The following is an 18966-nucleotide window of genomic DNA, read 5'->3' as shown; positions in this document are numbered from 1 at the left end:
ACAGCGTTAGACTCCTGGGACACTGACATTATTCTCTTAGAAAAATGCCAGAAGCAAAATAAGAAGGACAAGGACAGAGCATCTCATGACAGACTTTTACTCAGGGTAAAGTCTCAGCGTTGAAAAGCTGCAATTAGAGCTGGTTTTAGCCACAGGCTCAGTCCCATTCCTCTCTTCACTTCTCAGCAGTTCAACTGTTGTAAGAGGTCTGAGTGTCTTTGTAAAAACTGTTTATTTATGTCCACGGTGATGGAATAGCCAAGACAAACTTTTAAAGGAAGGATTCTCATTTCAAAAGTAAAGACTGATATAAAATACTTGTTCTAAGGTGGGTCACTATCAACAAGGAGAGGTGTCAGCACAGCAAAACTGTTCAATCAAGGCTGCATGTGCAGAAAGCTGATTTTTAACCATTAATAGTTGTATTTTTACTTAATGTTGTGAGGCTGACCTTCACTCTGTAAAAACACCCATCTGAAGACAAACACCAGAGGTGCAAGTGTTCATCCGAAAGCCTCTCGCCCATGGCCACACACGCTGTTCGCTCTTCCTCAGGCCACAGAGACCGACAGCAACACCGTCTTGTACGATGCTGGTGGTTTCTACTATATAATTCAGTGGGACACATCTAATTACGTCCTTCGGAAGGACATAACCTACAGCCTTCCATGCACATGCAGTAATGACGGACAAATATGAATGGATCGTTTAACACACAATTTCTTCCTCAAGGAGAAGGTTTGTAAGCTATTCAGGACATCCCTTCACCAGCAGCTCTGGCAAACTTGCAGGTAACTGCTCCCCAAAATTCACCTCTAACTGCTGCTGAGTTCCCATTCTTTCAAATCAGCATTTTAAAAACAGGGAGAAAAAAAAGCAGCCACTTACATTTGTTACAGTTGGGTAACATGATATTCTACTGAATGTAAATGAATCTAAGCAGTAAAAGGGGAATAAATAAAGCATCTCTGCAAATATATTAGACTCTCCCACAGGTTTGATATTCAAAGACACCATGGTCTGACATTCATACCTATGCCGTGTTGTCCTGAGCAAGCAGCAATCTAAAAATCTGCCACAGGATTTTCAAACAGATCATTCCAGATTTATATTTCACACGAGATCTACTGTAAAACAAAGCCTAGAGAATTAGCTCAGCCCTTCCTGGTTCCCAAGAAAAACAAACGAAAACCCAAACGGTGAAAACTCTCTGAATTAGAAGCTGATGCCAATGATTTATTATGATTCTCTTGGTAGCCAGGCCTGGTTTTCCTATAGCAGGGTCTGTAGCTTGAGCCGTTTGGGACCCACCACACTCAGGTCACCACTGACTCGGACCACTCTGCACTAGTGACACTAATACGTGTTGTCCAGTAATCCCTGAGCCACCTCAGCTTTCACTCCTACGTGCTCTGCTACCAAAACCACTGCCATCAAAACCCTCTTGTTGCGTGAATTATGAGCATCAAATAGAAACAAGCTGTTGCCCAGCAGCTTTCACACATTTCTCCCCCAACAAAGACTTTTGGCAGAGCATTAACTCACCGGCTGCACAGGAATCAAAAAATACTATCTCAGGACAAGTGAAAAACATGTTCCTCCTGCGACTTTCTTTTTACTTGCTGACACTGGATGTGATCCCTAGATTCAGCACAAAGCCTTTTCTTTGCAACGTTTCATGCTATCTGGGCTTTGTTTTTAAATACTCTGTCAGAAGTCCTGAAGCCTGTGCTAAACCTGAAGCTTTCCATCTCCAGAGAGGGGATGCGGTTATTCTACCATCGTCTTTCAAAGCTGCAGACAGATCCTGACTTCTGGAACAAAAATATAATATATACGACATTGCTGAGATGGGCTTATTTTCCCCACGGTATTTGAATAGTTTTGCAGAAGGAAGATATTTTCAAGCCTTGGTACTACGGCGAATCCTATAAATAAAATTAGGAAGTTGGTTTTGGCTTCCTTAGCCCTCTAGCCATACCCCCGACCATAATTTCTGAGTCTGAACACGTCTTCGACATGCTCACATGGAGCATGTTCTGAATATCCTCCCATTTTACCTGTAACTTTGCAGAAAGGACACCCAGCTGCAGCGATCACTCTGCCTTTCACCCAGATATTCCAGGTGGCATTTACTGCTCAACACAACCTGATGGCAAACTTTGAAGTTTTAAATAGCCTTCAGAAAAACTGGCTTTAGCAATTAGCACTTCATAAGGGGCAGTGGGAGTTTGAAGACTAAAATACAGAAATAATAAAATTGCAGCTTCCCACGCTACACAGGGAAATAAATTCTTAGCGGAAAAGATACGAGCTAGATGGGAACTAAAGAAAAATCCAAATTAATTGCCTATTTAGCACAGTTTTTATTGTTATATCTTCCTTTTCTTTGCTTTTCACTGCAATCTAGCAGTTCTTGCCTGCATGCCCAGTGATCCAAGCCCTGCAAAGAAACTCAAACCATCTTGAATCATAGTGACAGGGAACCAACTCATTTACTTGTGTGAATTTAGACAGTCAAGACCTAAACAGGGCTTGAGAAAGGATTTTATCCAAACCAAGCCACACAAGCTACGCTAAATATTAAATGCCAATTAGAAATTTGCTGCTAGAGAATGTGAAAAATATTCCCACTGTAATATATAGCAACAGGCTACTAGATGTTTTGGAAAAACAAAGCAAAAAAGGAAACAACTGTATGGAAGCACAGCTGAGCCCCTCACACTCAACACCACAAGTGTCTACACAAGTACAGAAGAATTCCTACAAACCACCTATGAAGTGTTCAGATGTCCTTTAGGAAGGAAGGCTCATCACGGAAGAGACTAATTAAACTTCACTTGACACTGGCTATCAGCAACACTATCGAGGTGCCTCCCTTCCCACAAAACCAAGGGCACGCTTGCTCTTCCTCTGAAGGATCCTGCAGATCGGTTTGATGCATATCCACCTCACCTCCTCAACTTTTCTTCTATCACCTCCTCAAGCAGAGTTTTATTTTGGGGAGACAATCACCCACTGGATGCCACTGGCTGCAACTATTTGTAGCGACCAGGTCGGAGCGTAACTCAGCATGCGAGCGCAGGGGTGCTGCAGGAGACCTCGACCTGGGGAGAGATGTCACACCTCAAGGATTCATGAATGTGAGCTTCGACACGCCTAAGAACCAAGATTATGCTGGAATTAGCCTTCTGTAACTTGAAAGGCTGGTTAAACACAGTATCAACCGAACACTCGTATCAAATACACTCTGAGGGAACAGATCACTGAATAGTACTATGCACTTTTTTTTTAAAACCAGCAAAAAAAGCAGTGAATTTCTCTGGCCAAAATTAAATGTAGAAGGTGATTTCTCATGCTAAGCAGTGCTCCAGACTTTAGGTCTGAAAACGGTGATATAAATTGGTGTTGGAATAGATGCCATTTTTTTCCTCAGCATTTTTCCTGAAATGCTGGCTCAATACCATTTGGCATACTTTCAATCACTGATCTAAAAAATTAAGTGCCTTGTTCTCATTTATGCTTCTAGCATAAGGAGGCCTCGATGTAATGTATGAGCAGGCATTAACTATTTATTCACTGAAACTTGTCCTAGGCAAGGGGTACAAGAATCTAAGAACCTACAGGCACTTACCGCCTGCTTTTCATCCCAGTTCTCAGGTCCCTGTAACTTCACAAATCTGTCAAGCCACCATTCTACAGAGGGGCTACAGCAAATCACAACAGACCTCGGTGCCTAAACAAACATTAATTATCCTTATTTTCCCCCCTTTTAGCATTAGCATGTCAGGGAAGTTTCTCGCTGTTACGAAAGCAGTGGATGAAATGCACTAACTGTGGGATTCCATGCAAGATTAAAACTATAGATATTAATCTTTCAAAGGATTTGAAAAATAAGTCTCAGCAGCACAAGCCTTTGCTTTTAATGCATGTTAATTATTTAGGCAATGTGCTAGCAAAACATACCGCGGGCTGCAGCGTCCAGCACAAGTCAAAGGAGCACTGCATCTGGAACTGCCCAAAGAAGGTGAAGGGACCCATGAGCAGCGCACATCTGGAGACAGCTGTTCCAGGCCACCTCATCGGGACAGCAGATGACTTTCCACAAAGAAATAACACTCAAGTTTCAACTAGATCATCGTATGCTTGAGAGGCAACTTAAGTCAGTGCAAGTCGAGCAGCTGAAATAGAGTTCAGTCACAACATCACTTCTGTGGAGGAAACACAGACACTAACACACACTCGGTATTTGATCCCGAGCTGAACTGGAAAAAAGTATTTAAGGAAGAGTTATATCAGAGGAGACTCAGCCTTCTCAGATGAGCCGTCTGGGCTAGCATTACCTCACCTTCACAAATGCAGAGTTTTGTAGGTACTGAAAGTAAAACATCTTACTGCTACAATGCTAGTTAGTTATTTTCTAGGTGCTTATTTGGCTAAAATAAAGGTGCATGATACCAGACCACAGTGTCCATCCTATTGCTACAGAACTCCTGAAAGGTGATGTGTGCCATTCCCCTTCCCGCCCTGCTCCCTGCCAGGCCACTTTGTGAACATCACGTCTAAACTGGAAGCTTCCCCCTGTCCTCTATCTGCAGGAAGGACCACTGCCAACACCTTTATTCTCAGCTTAGCACCTCGCTAGCAGCTTGGAAAGGCATCTCCCAAACTGCCACACGATCATGGCCTGACGGGCTTCTCGAGAAGCTGCAGCTCCCAGCAACATGTCACCGATGGAGTCTCACCCACCAGCAGCCACTGAGGCAAAAAGCCGCCTATAGCATGATACAAGTAAAAAAAACCCAAGTGTCATCCACACAAGCTTCTGGCGAGGGGTCTGGAGCACAAGAGTGATGAGGCTGAGGGACCTGGGGGGTTCAGCCTGGAGAACAGGAGGCTGAGGGGAGAACTTCTGATCTCTGAACTGTCTGAAAGGAGCCTGTAGCATGGAGGGTATTGGTCTCTTCTCCCAAGGAACAAGTGGTAGGACAAGAGAAATGGCCTCAACTTGTGCTAGTGAAGGTTCAGATTGGACAGCAGGAAAAATTTCTTCCCAGAAAGGGTTGTGAAGCAGCAGAACAGGCTGCCCAGGGAGTTCTGGAGTCGCCATCCCTGGAAGGGTTTTAGAAGTCACGTAGATGAGGCTCCAAGGGACATGGTTTAGTGCTAGAGTTAGCTTATAGTTGGACTTGATGATCCTGAGGGTCTCTTCCAACCAAAATGGTTCTATGATGCTGTGAAATGCTGTACCAAGGATTCAAATCAAGGCCAGACTCCCGTCAGACCGAATGAAAACTGCCCATGGCCGGGCAGCCCGAGCAGCACGTCCCAGCTGCGGGCTGCCCCGCTCCCAGCCCCGCTGCTGCTGCACCTCACCCGCCCAACAGCCACGAAACAGCCCGGAGCTCCTCGCTGGGAAGGTACCGACACACTTCCCCAGTCACACCTCGTTCCGCAGCTGATGTTTGATTTGCTGATTCCAGGGGATCTAAACGGTCTGCGTGAGAGTGAAAGTTTGTGTGTGCACACACATTAATTCCCGCTCCATGCTCAGGACTTGTCTGTTCCACAGCAAGAACTGCCATAGTATTATTACCCAAATAACTCTTATTTCAGGCTATATTTACAGCCATACCATTTGATCCTGCTTGGCTCAGCAAGGACCTTCCTCGAGCACACTGTCAGTAGCTAATTCCTGTGACCGCCACAGACATATGGACACACTTTAGATACACAACTGCTCCTTCACCAGCTAAGAGGCACCTTCACTTCTGCACCCTTCCTGCAGTTTGAAGTTTCTCTCCCATTTCTCCAAAGCCCAGAAGAACTGGGGGGAGCTTTGCTGTTTGTCAGAAAATCCCCAGTTTGGCCATCAGTTTTGGTGGTGTAGCAAACATCCAGGTCTCTCTGGCTCCTCTGGGTACCCAGATGTAACTCTGCAGTGATTTCGCTGAGCGGTTACCCACCGAGCACAGAACATTGCACCGCTGCGGGAACACCATACCCACATCAATAATGCTGGCATCTCGGAGCTGCTCTTAGCCAAGAACTGCGCTTTATTAATCCTTACTGTAATCCTTAAAAGGCTCAAGAAAGGTTAGGTGTTACGGCCAGCACAAGCATATAACCACTGCGCACTGTTATTACCCTCAGCATTGTACGGAAGTTATATTAAGGAAGAAAACCCATCCAAAGCTCTGCTCGTTGATGTGAGTGGTCATAAAAAAATAAAGGGTTTTTTTAAAAAGAGCAATGCATTTTAATCTTCTGAGCTCCAAGATTAAATTTCCTTTTTTAGCCTTAGTATCAATTATAAGTAGGAATAACGTTATTCACTTCCAAAATCATCCCAAATACCATACACACTTAATCTAAATGGAGGAAATGACAAACTGTGTCAGTGTTATTCTGCAGCACTGAATTTCAAGAAGTCCAAACCTTAAAATCCTGTAGGGACTTCGAAAGTGGCTGACTAATCCTGTACCACAAAGACAAGTTATCTCACCGGGTTTTTTTCAGTAACTGAATTAGAAACCAAGCTCAAAGGTCAGCCTCCCAAAAAGGAGCATCACTCGCTTAGAAAAAACACTTGCTTGCCAGAGATTTGATTAAGGAAAAAACACAGCCAAGGGCTTTTTTTCCCTTCTCTAAGTGATTATGCTTTAATTTTCTTAAGTAAGAATACTAAAATACCTTCGGCCATGCTAAAATAAATCATGCCATTGGACTTTGGAGATCTAGCTAGCTGCAGAAATCGACTGTAAAGCTGACCAACGTGGGCTTTTTTGTCTCTTATTTTAAGAAAAGCAATCTGTCAGAAAATGCTGTTTGCTTTAAACCAAACTCTTTTTCCTAAGCATTCACTAGTACTTGGGCATCTATTTATAACGATCCTGTGTGATGGCAAGTCACTAAACAAGGAGTTAAGCACCTCATTTCTGAATAATATTCCTTTTGGAGTACATCGCTCTTTGTGTACGAGGCTACTCTTTCTTGAAGGTCAAAGCTTGGGGTTTGAAGCCGTCTGGTTGCCGAGGTTATGGACATAAAAGCCGAAGCAAACCTCCCAGGACACCATGGCCATGGTCAAGTGCAACCTCCAGCACCTTCTCTGCACGAGCACGACCCCCAAGGTGCCTCACATGTCACGAAACTGCGCCCTGCAAAATCTAACAGTGAGTCATGCAGGGAGAACAACCCCCCGTAATTACACACACCAAACAACACTGGCAATAAGCAACTGGAGGTTTTGCAGTAAAACTGCAGGGTTTATAGGAATACAAGAAGAGGGTGCACAAAGGCAAATGTGTCAGGTCCAGATGTCAGAGATGAGAGAACTTTCCTCCACCACAGTCCATAATTTCTGGCACTTTTCTGGATGAGGCTCTACCCATTGCAAAGTATTCACAGGGGCCTGGTGGAGACTTTATCCTCAGGCTTTTCCCTTATGGACCAGACTCCATCCTCCGAGGGACAATCTAGAGCAGCTATATTAGGCTCCTGATGCAAAGAGTCCCCAAAAGGAGCCCTTTGTGCTACAGATGAGAAAAACCTGGACAAGCTTGTCTTTTTAAGCTACATTACCCTTTATAAACATTTGTTCTGACAGCTGAGTTGCGATAAGATTTTAGAAGCATTTCAAATAGATCTTGTTTGAGCAGCAGTTTCTTTCTTTAAGGGAGATGCTGTGCCAAGAACACACCCGGCCTTGAAAACGGATCTCAAGGCATAACAAGGCTCAAACAGGTTTTTCTAAAGAATTCAGTATGCTCTGAGATTTTTTCCAACGTCATCCATTCAATTATTAATTCCCCTTCCCTTTCTCCCAAAGCAGAAATGCACGTTGCAGCCTGACCTTAAACACAGAGCAGCAGTGAAACAAACCCCATGATCCAAATCCCTGCATGAAGTTCTGTTGGTTATTTAGTTCATCCACAAAACTTTCAGTCAATGTCTCAGCAGATTAAACGCTACGGTAGGAAAGGGGCCTCCAAGATAGTTAGGGATGTTGAATTTACAAGTCTGAAAACTCTCATATAAAGTTGATTCCAGGTTACATTATTTCAGTCTTCATTAAGGGCTATGACCTAAGCCATTCAACACAAACAACAGCAACTCATTTTGCTTCCCACTCACCGCAAGTTGCATTTAAAAGCCTTATGTCACAGAAGGCCTCCTATATACAAAAATAAAGCAAAAAATGAAAATTTGACAGCAAGCTGTGGCAGTAAGTGCTTTGCAATCAATGTCAGTGTGCACCAAAGTGAAAGCAGGTGGTGAGCAACGACCTTGTTACCAAATGGGAGAAGAAATCTATTCTTTCCACAAGTGATATAAGAGTCAAGCCACTCAACTGACTTTTTCAATTTCAAAGATTGCTAACTATTTTTTCTTTAATGTGGTATCTTTCTCTGTTTGTTTGTTTTTGTTATAAAGGGAATTTAGAAAGGTTTATAAAACCTACATATATGGAGCTTTCTGTAAATCACCTGGGTGGTTTGAAGCAGCCATCAATTCGATGAGGTTTGGTTCAGATTATCTTCCGTAACATTTGCACGCAGAAGACTCGAGACCATTTAAAAACAATAAAAGAGACAAACAAGCTTTTCCTGGGCTTATTTTTAAAACGACTGGATGTTTGATTACAAGGTGACAAAATGAACGATTTTCCTTAATAAAGATGTCACAAGTTAAAAGCATTTGCTGGGAAGAATATACTCAATATGCTGAAAAGGTAACTCTTAAAAGAAATACAAACAATTAGCAGCGCTCTAAATGTTCTTGGCAGATGGCTGAAGGAATAAAAAAAAGAAGGAAAACCGTTTCAGAGACATCAATGTTATGAATCAAGGCAGGTGACATTTAAAACCAATGAATAAAACATCACAAAAACCTGTCTCTTTACAAATCATACCTCACAGTGCAAATTACAGCTAGGTACTACACTTCACTTCAACATGTTCCTCAACTAGCAGGAGATACAATGGGGGTATGATTTCAGGCTTGGAAAACCATAGTTGCCTATTCTGGACTATCTTCGATTGTCAGAAAAATATTCTTGTTATTAAAGTATGGGGTTTTTTCCCCACAAAAATATGGTGTTAATGCTCTCCTATGGAAAGAAAGCTTGATTTTCGATTCAGCACAGCACAGACAAGTTCACTCGATTCCCTATGAGTTCCATAGGACCCAGGCAGGGATACCTGTCAGCCATCCCAGACCCAGGCTGATCTCTCAAACTGCTGAATGCTCTACCAAATCAGTTCACTTTATGATCAAAGTAAGACTATTGGAAGAAACCAGTGCCAGAGAGGTAATTTTTACTCCAGCCACCCTTGGGAAAAAGGGGGAGTTCATGATAGATGAAGGGAATAAACTTGTGCACAGAGAAATCCCTGAAGATTCCCTCAGAGTGTTTGGTTTAGCCTTAGAAAAATCGTTACTGAAAAAAGCTCTAACCAAACTTCTTCTTCTATGCAGAACTCTGCATGTTCAAATGAATTTTTGGAACAATCAAACTTCTTTGTCACACAAGGGTCAGAGAAATTCGCTATCTTAGAAGAGAATGTATTGCAAGTTTCACAATGCTTCAATAGGACTCTGAAGATTATTTGATTTTCAAACAGTCCCATTTAAATTACCTGCAAACCTGCACACTCTACTAAAACTTCTTTTGCTCCTGTCCAAGCAGATAGACTTTCTGGAGTGTTAGTAACCAGCTCGGATTATTCGCTTGAGTAATTTGGATGGGGAATGGAGGAACAGAAAGATTAGTGTAGAGGCCAGTACCTGATACCTTTAGTAAGCTGCTTTAAAGACAGAAGTAAAAAGAAGATAAAGCTCAGAGGATCACAGCAGAGTCAGGAAACACCATAAAACGATAAACTACGAAAGGTCACACAACAGCAGCTTGCCCATGTCATGCAAGTACCTTTCTTCCAGCATCTGCCTTATCCACGCACCCTCACCATGACTTTTTCCTACTGCTAGAAAAGACCCAAAGACCGGTTCCAACAAAAAGAAACTCAATTATTCAGCCTGTCATCATTCTCAAAGCCTGCAACGGTACAGAAAACACTCCCAAGTTTTTAATCGATCGAACTCTTTGAAGGACAAAAGATAGTAAAGCTATAAAGCATCGGTATTGCACTGCTAATAAACGCTTTCCAAATGAATGTACAGAGAAACCAAAGGCATTGAATGTTCCAGGTACTGGTAGACAACAAGCTGTTCACAAGACAAATGACACTTTTAGAGGCAGAACACAATAAATTAGAGACTCGGGTCATTGAAAAGCAGAACGTGTTTACTGTTATTGATAAGCAATAAATCACCTGCCCACTAACAGTTCCTCCCTATAAATCACTTCCAACGAAAGAAACAGCTGGTTGCAGTGCGCAGCCATTCTGCACCCTGAGCGGGGAGAAGAAACACCCTGTGCCGAGTGAGGCCCATTGTGAACTGTGGTAGTTGTACAGTGGCGCAGGGGAAGCGGAACGGGGATACGAGACACCGCACCGCGAGACACCGGCCGCAGCTTTGGCAGGCTGAGCGTTGCGAAAATCCACCGTGGCTGGATCCTCATCACCTGGACCACACACACCTCGGGTGCGTGAGCAGAGTCCAATCGGAGACATGGTGAAGCTGGTCCCAATCACCAGACTCAAAAATGCAATGTGACCCTAATGAGATTTGAAATGCTTTGGAAGAGTCAAGCTTGCTATAAGCTTTTCAGTAACAACTTCAAACTCCTGCTATCACACCAATACCCAGTTTGTCTCACTAGAAGGAAAAGGACTCACATTTCAGCGCAAACACCTGGACAAGCTGAAGACACAATTAGACTAACACACTCTCCTTCTTTTGACAGGCTGCGAATGGTCGGCAGATATACAGGTGCTGGAATCAAAAAAGCCCTGGAGCAAACAGCTACAACTCCTTGTGTAAAGCCTGTGGAAAGACTCCACGTCCTGCAGTGCTTGTGCTCTAGTGCTTGTTAAAAGTTCAGGTCCTAATTGACTCCACATCCAAAAGAAGCTCCAAGGATACTCAATTAGCATAGATTCACTGAGATATCAAAAACTATGGATCAGGTTTACAGCAAAACCGAATTTTAATGCTACAGGTATTGAAACAACAGCACTTGCATCACAATGGCAAAATTCAAGACTGACGGGGGCTCCACCACCGCTCATTTTCCCCAGTGAAACCACACTCACCAAATAAAATTGAAGAGGTTTCAGTATTGTCATAGGTACCATAAGTCATGAGTGGCTAGAACCTGCTGATGTGCTGACAAAACAGGCTTTCAAGAAAACAATTCGTGATATAATATACAACATTCGTGACTGGATGATCCACAAATACCTGATGCAATAGGTTTGGCAGGACAGAAAGCCTTTCAAGCAGGGACATAATTAACAAAACAATTTAGCCACCGGTGATATTAGAATACTGACCTGCTCAGAACAGTTAAAAGGTTTTTAAAATAGGAATAAGCAAAGCGTTTGTTGTGTCTAAGGGCAGGAAACACTGCACAATTAATTCTGCCGTACGTTACAGTACCACTGAAAGATTAAAGTGAAAAAATGTATGACAATGTCTAAACAAATCTTTTAGCATCATTAATTTAAGTCTCTGCAACAGTATGTGACTCATGTTCACTGGCAACATTAAATTCAAGTACAAAAATTCTGAGATCTGATTAGGGCGATTAGGAATTCTACATACAATGCAGCCTGCCCATTAGCAGCCTACCCCTGCAGCATTTTCATATTACAGTTTGTTACTTTCTTCCTAACAGCAAGAATTTTTGCCCATAATTAGTATTTTTCCCCCATGTTAAATAAATCATAATGTTCTTGGAAACATTTTTCATAATCAAGCAGGGCCTAAATCTTCGGAGCTCCTGGTTCAAACTCGAGCTGGGATAAACATTAACACCTTTGGGCATTGACTAGTCAGTTAATAAGCAGCTCTAACTCAGAAATCCAAGGCTGGAAAGACACCGCTGGGTTTATGGCATCTCCAACCACAACCAGGACACAGACAGAGCATCACATCTGGGAGGAACCGAATTCATCACCTTTTAGTAGAGGATCCGGGGTTTCTGGCTCTGTGGTGGATGGGGCTGACTCCTCTAACCCTTATCTAACGTGACATTGCCACTGTGATATAAATAGTGTCTTATCTGCCTGCTTCGGAGGAGCAATGTTAGTCAAGAAAAGGTCAAATGGTTTTGCCACAAGGGAAAAGAGCAAAAATCTTTTGTAATTTAATATTGCCTTTTTTTTTTTTTGGAAGACAAGAGACTCCAGGTGCTGGTCACATAGGGAGAGGAATGCAGAAGAGAAGACAAGGCATATTTATCTAGTCTGCAGTAGCACAAAGCAATAATATTTCAATCATTTCTTAAGGCCCAGGAGGAAACTGTATTCAGCAGCATCTCCCTGATCTCATCTTTACTCGGAATCCCACAAACCCTATAGACAAAGTCTGCTCAAACCTTTGACTGGGCAGAAACGAGTTATAGCTGCAGGCAAGTATAGGACAGATGTACTCGATACACCTACTAGTAAATGTATATTTTCTTATTCCACAATGCTTATTTCATGATGCTTTCAATTAATAAAGCATTAATAAACAAGACTTTTACCCACACCTAGCTAAATTGATCCATTTTTAGTCAACCAGGAAAAAAATATATCCTGGTTTAAGACTGAATACATTACACAACCTGAGGTTACTGCTACTAACCCTCAGATAAGCACTACAGAAATATCCATATGTATTTACTGAGGTTGCTTTCAAGCGTTTTTCTTATGCTACAGAAAAGAAAGTAGCTCTGTTACGAAATGTGCATGCAAGATAGGCTGGTATGTTCATATACAGCTGAACCAGAGAAACACATAGAGCTGGGAAGCAAAATTGCTACACATTACTACGTGAAGGTGACCTAATGCTCGCTTCATTGCCAGCTTTTATTGCTGGCTTTTATTGCTTCCAGCGCACTGGTAATCTGTGCACGTGGCAATACTTCCGTACTAATGGAAATCAGTAAACAAGGTCACGTGCGTGTCAAACAGTCGCTTTGCACATTCTAAAAATACTTGTGGGTCCTGTTTGCTAGGATGGCACCGACCTTTCCTTGTGTCACCCGCTGCCTGCGCCGCAGCCCCACGGTCTGCAGGGTGGAATACATCCTACTCGATGGAAAGAAGAGTAATTGCTAAAGTGATTAGTAACCGAATTAGAAAGTAAAATAATTACAGCAAATTTCCCCTTGGGCCATCTTCTGTGGAGTACAAAGGACTCCTGAGATGCTCCAAGCCACCCTGTCTTTCCTGGGTAAGTCCACACATCGAAAAATCATTGTTTATCGTTAAATGAAGTTACAGCATGTAAGGTGAATGAGATAAATGGAGTATCTGATTTGCCTAGAATTGTGTGTTTGGCCCCGACTCTGCGATACACAGGCTGACAATTCAGCTTATAGGTTATTTTTGCAAAATGTGCTTATGCAGCCGCTTTACGCCTGGAGGCTAAACATAATGTAGTACAAAGGGCTACAAGAGAGTGAATAAAGCAGGTCCCCTCAGCTAGCCATCCTTTCAGTCTAAATAAGAAAATCTGAGATGCAGCAGCAAAGACAACAAAACACGTGTGAGAGCAGCAGTTTATAAAAGCTGTACAAACAGAACGAAAGGCTGCAGTTATTATTCCAGCCTTTAAAACATCTCCTTGAGTCGTGACTAGCAGAGGGATTTCGCTTTCCATGCTGCTTTGTGAAGGTGGAATGACGCTCCCCAAGCACTGAACAACCGTGACAACCACGGGCAACACGAACAGACCCCGATAAGGGCACGCAAGGCACCCACAGCAAAAAGCGCTGGCACTGAAGTAGCGTTGAAAGAAAACGCAGCGGAGAAAACTATGTTCAGCACAACACCTGCGTTCTGGTGTTTTGAATGCAAACCAGAAACTTTCCATCCTCGGAAAAACAATTTAATCGTAACATTTATGAATAATAGATCTTGCTGTGGGGTTCTGAAAAGTTCCTGAAAATTCTGAGCATGTGAAGTTTAGTGAGGAAGACTGAAATTGAGGATTGGAAAGAGAAATGAAGCCAAGCTGTGTGTTTATATAACAAAACAAAATCCAGTGCCAAACTGTGAGTAAAACAAGGGAAATTCGATGGTTCTAACACTATACATTCAGGATTTGCATTTTCCAACTGCCATCTGGAATTCTGCTTTTTTATTTTAAATGCATCATGGGGCAAAAAAGCAAGATCGCCTGCACCTTCACATCCTCAGGCTTTTTTGTTGTTCTGCTTGTTTTTAAACATGGAAAATATACAGATAATGACAGGTTATGATTACTCAGAAATATCTAAAGAAAATGAGTTTTTCAAAATGTCTCATCCAAATGCATTAGCAATTAGAATCTCCTCAAGTTTCCATTAGTCTGTCAAAACAAGAAATAATCTTATAGCAGCTCTGACTAAAACTCTTAAAGATTGTCACATTGATTGAATTTCAAAGTATAGACTTACAAATTCGTAGTCTCCATCCTGTGGTACTTTCCAATCAGATGAATTTTTTGTCTGGCCAGACACATTCTTCCCAAAGCTATTGATTTGATTCTCCTTCTCCTTCTGCTCAAAATATTCAAGGAACGACGGTTTGGCCGGCTGCATCGTTTCATCCCTCCCTGGAAATATTCAAAATAAAATTTTAAAAAAAGATTGATTTGGAAAAGATATTTTTTGTTGTACGGGCCTTACATCATGCCCAAAAGTGATTTTATGTTTTTAGCACACACTATATCACATAGTACTGATAAAGTACAGATTTTCTCAGCAGCTTTTCACATATAAAACTGACTGTGCAGTGAGAAAACTGGAGAAGGGAAGCTTAAAGCCAGCACAGACGTGATCCCAATGCTGGAGGCCTCGGCCTCCAGACCTGCAATCCGTGCGGATCCCTCAGAGCTCCCGGCCGGGGAGCTGAGCTCGTGCGCTGAGCAGCGGAACTAAACTGCTGCCAACCACAGAGCTCGGGGTTTTCCACCCCAGCCAGGTTACATGCACTGCAAAACACACCAAGTTCCAAAACTAAACAGCGTTGTTTTACAAGCAGAACCCATCTTTATATTTATGAATGAAACAGGACAAAAGCGAGGCTTTCAAAGACCATATGAATATCACATAACTCACCTTGGGTAGAAGTAGCCAAGTTCTACATTTTTTTTGTGTGTACAAAGGATTAGTTTGCAAAGCTTTTTTTTTTTTTTTGCTTTTCATAACCAGTCAGTGAGTATGTTTTCAAGTTTACTACTCTAGTAGTTTGTAAATTAATCCCCCTGAACACATTTTCTCTAGAGGATTACTCGAATAAGTCAAATATATAGATTAACCATCCAATTCTACACTGCAGATAAGAAACTTCTGGTAATAAGAAATGGGCAAGGGTACAAAGAGAGACAGAGGAGTCAGAATAATCCCCTAAACATGAGTACATTGATTTTTTGAGAGCAGGTCTCATAAGCCTCCCGAGCACCATTCTCAATAACAAAGAGCTCACCCATACTGATGGGAGAAGGATAGATACGGCCAAAGGCACAAAGCTTTAGCACAACTAGATTTGCATTAATCTCATTTTCTAAATTATTCTTTAGAACGAGCATCAGTTAAATGAAAAGCAAGAACATTGCTGATCAGTTAAGAGCAACAAGCTAGAAAAATGACATTCTCACAGGGCGCCCAGGTATGTTGGTGGGATCAGGGATATAAACACTCATCCCTTCCTCCTTCAACCATCGTGCCACCCAAATCAATCCCTGCTCATGTAATTTAACTACCACTACATACAAATAAATCTGGCAGCGCATTCAGCAAACAGCTTTCCACCATGGAAGGCACCTAAAGAACACTCACAGTTCAATGCCATTGTGCTGCTCTTTATCATAAAATGCTTCACAAAAACCTGTGAGTGTAATGGAAGTAAGCATTCTCACGATACCTAGTGAAGTGTTTTTGTCCTGATAAAACACGGTTCTCCAGACACTGAAGTAGCTTAAACACGTTTTGAAGCAATGCAGAAAGCATCATTCTCAGAAAGCAGGATTAGCACTAGAGTTAACAGAAAATGGCATCAGAACAGCCTAATTCCAGACTGTGGAAATCAGTTCACTATTGAACGCCATACATTTGAAATAAATATAATCTGTCAGGCAGGCAATCAGCCAAAGGTTTAGAGCTTCAGACAAGCACACAGGGGATGGAGCCATCCTTGGAGGGGTCTGTGTCACGCAGAGACTCACCTACAAGGGTCTGCACAGGAGCCAGGCTGTCACAGGACAGTCCTCACTGAGGACATTCTGCAGTGCTTTCCTCTTGAAAAAATATTAGCTGCTCTGGTCACCCATTAAGATTTAATCACCAGATATTAATCATGCACATAAAACTGCCATCCAGTGATCCAGAACTTCCCTGGCAGACTCTGCCTGATCCTCAGACAAGTGTATGAATTCCTTGGTCAGCTCTTTGTCTATAGACATGTTAAATGCAGAACAAATTTCTGCAAAGCATGAGAAATCTTGGCAGGATATTTGGGTTGCGATATTGAGAGAAGTGTGGTTCTACACAGCCTGAAATGTCACGATGCGTTGTTCTGCCTCTCCAGGGGCAGCTAAAAGCTCAAGCACGAACTTAAGTGTTTATACTTTTGCACTATGACAACTGGAGCAAAGACAAATTATTCCACCCTCCCTTTTATTAAAAAACAAAACCAAAAACCTCCCATCGTACAGAATTAGATCAAGAAAGACACCTTCAGACAGGCTCCGTGAAGGTCAGTCAGGAAACACGTCTGCGAACGGAGAACAGACTTGCTGTTGGGAATAATTACTGAAATACAATAGCAATCCAATTACTCCTAAGTGATAAAACATTTATTTCGAATGAAGTAAAAACAGCCCTTGTATTCTGCTGCAGTCCTGCCTGTTTGAAGCAGGAGGTAGGTTGTGATGGTCAATGGTGGCAATGTTAACACCAACAAATTCATAACTACCTGGGCTAATCTATAGCCAGCTTGCTGCCAGCCAGCCCAGCTCTCAGTAATTCAGACTTCCTAGGGGAAAAATATAAGAAAATCTAAATCAAGCTTGTACTGTATGGTTTGAAAACAATCATTTGCAGCACAGGAGACTTTGAAAGCAAGCGTTTCACTCCACTGACATTGGATTATTCAGTTCTTTTCTGTTTATTTATTTTTTAAAAAAAGATCGTTTGCTTATACCAGAGCTTAATTCAGAGTGTCACTTCAAGCAATCATGCTCGTTTCCCCTCCAATTGTACTTCCCTAAGAACTGCAATGTTTGTAAGCAACTAGTTACACCTAGGGGACAGCAACCTGTTGTAGCAACACTGTATTATCAAATAGCATATCCAAACCGAAGGGTTTTTTAAATAAAACTTCTGTTTTCATGCAGAAATGAAATGGAAAAGGAAGCATACGAAGTAGTGGTGGGAGCTGATAATCCTGAAGAGGATTTGCTCTCCCCTGCAAAAGGACGAGAGGAACGGTCTGAAGTGCAGCAAGGGCAACTTGGCTGAAGAGAAGGAAGAAAGTTTTCACACCAGGGATGGCTGTGCAAGGGAGCAGGGCTGGAGCGACTCTGCAAGGCCCTGAGCAACGGGCTCTGACCTTGCACTTGGTCCCAGCCGCCCCACAGGACCAGCCCAGCCCTCCTGCCCACCAAACCGGGTCTGTGCAGCCCCAACCCCTCACAGCCGCTGCCACACGCCGCCCGCCCTGCCCGCACCTCGGTCTTGCCAGCGCACGCAACCCTGAGCCACCTATTGTAGTGCGTTTCTCCACATCAACACGCAACACTGCATCTTCACTTAATATGTTTGAGGTTTTGTTTGGTTTGGTTTTTAACTGATTAAAATAGGGATGGCTAACCAGCAAACAAAGAATGGAAAAAAGATTCTAGAATCACAGAATCATTTTGGTTGGAAGAGACCCTTAGGATCCAGCCATAACCTAACTCCAGCACTACCCTATGTCCCTCAGAACCTCATCTACGCATCTTTTAAACCCCTCCAGGGCTGGTGACTCCAGCACTGCGCTGGGCAGCCTGTTCCTATGCCTGACAGCCCCTTCTGGGAAGAAATTGTTCCCAATATTCAATCTGAACCTCACCTGGCACAACTTGAGGCCATTTCCTCTCATCCTATCACTTGCTACTTGGGAGAAGAGACCAACACCCTCCATGCTACAACCTCCTCAGATAACATAAAAGGAAAAATATCTGGAATACAGATCTAAGATGTCTGAAATTTTGGTTGCTGGTGTGATCTCAGAGAGGGCACATATGCAGCGAGACGGACAGAAACGCTCCTGGAGACAGAAAGACATTACACCAAATCAATTATAATCAATTAGCATCTCAGTACAACTGGATTTCATTTCGTCAATCTCGGCATTTAACAACAGTGTCATCTTCCCAAAGATGACCTGTTACTAATGCAACATAAGAATCACGCTCCCGTATCTTTAAGATTTTGATAACAGGCAGCTGAAGACAAAAATCGATCACTGCTATTTGCAGAAGCAGATGCTGCTGAAAGATGACACTGCACTAAACGTGTCTGTGCCAAAAAGCATTTAACTTCCCAGTTTTATACGGTTAGACTAAAATATGAACAGTTGACAGAAAGTGAGATCACAAGCATGGCAGAGAAGCGCCATCTACGAGAAGGTCACCCTGCGGTGACAAGAAAGGCTTCACCATACATTTATTTTGGAACCTAAAGAGTTGCTTATGAGGATGGGCCATGAGAGCTCCCTGGAGACATTAACGGTCTGCCATTTAGATATGCAGTCATCTTTTTAGGAGCTGTATTAATTACACAAATGGAACATGAGAGCTGTGCTGGAGCCGGTCCAGCTGACTGCA

The 18966-nt window shown here is 42.6% G+C and overlaps 1 protein-coding gene across 4 annotated transcripts in view; it reads right to left on the bottom strand.

Moving 5' to 3' along the window:
* Positions 1-18966, bottom strand: part of STK4 (serine/threonine kinase 4) — a 42315-nt gene that overhangs the window by 6315 nt on the left and 17034 nt on the right. For 3 of the 4 annotated variants that reach the window (XR_013922917.1, XM_080354763.1, XM_080354764.1), the window contains one exon: positions 14555-14712. Coding sequence is in view for 3 of the 4 variants with exons in the window: in XM_080354763.1 (XP_080210889.1) it covers positions 14555-14712 (158 nt within the window). In the remaining variant the exon portion in view is untranslated. Of the gene's footprint in view, positions 1-14330; positions 14467-14554; positions 14713-18966 lie in introns of those variants that run through there. The other variant, XM_080354765.1, reaches the window with a different exon arrangement.

The sequence above is a fragment of the Nesoenas mayeri genome, assembly GCF_963082525.1.
Source record: "Nesoenas mayeri genome assembly, chromosome: 16".
Taxonomy (NCBI): domain Eukaryota; kingdom Metazoa; phylum Chordata; class Aves; order Columbiformes; family Columbidae; genus Nesoenas; species Nesoenas mayeri.
Note: the sequence above shows the minus strand (reverse complement) of the source record. Positions and strands in the feature narration are given on the sequence as shown.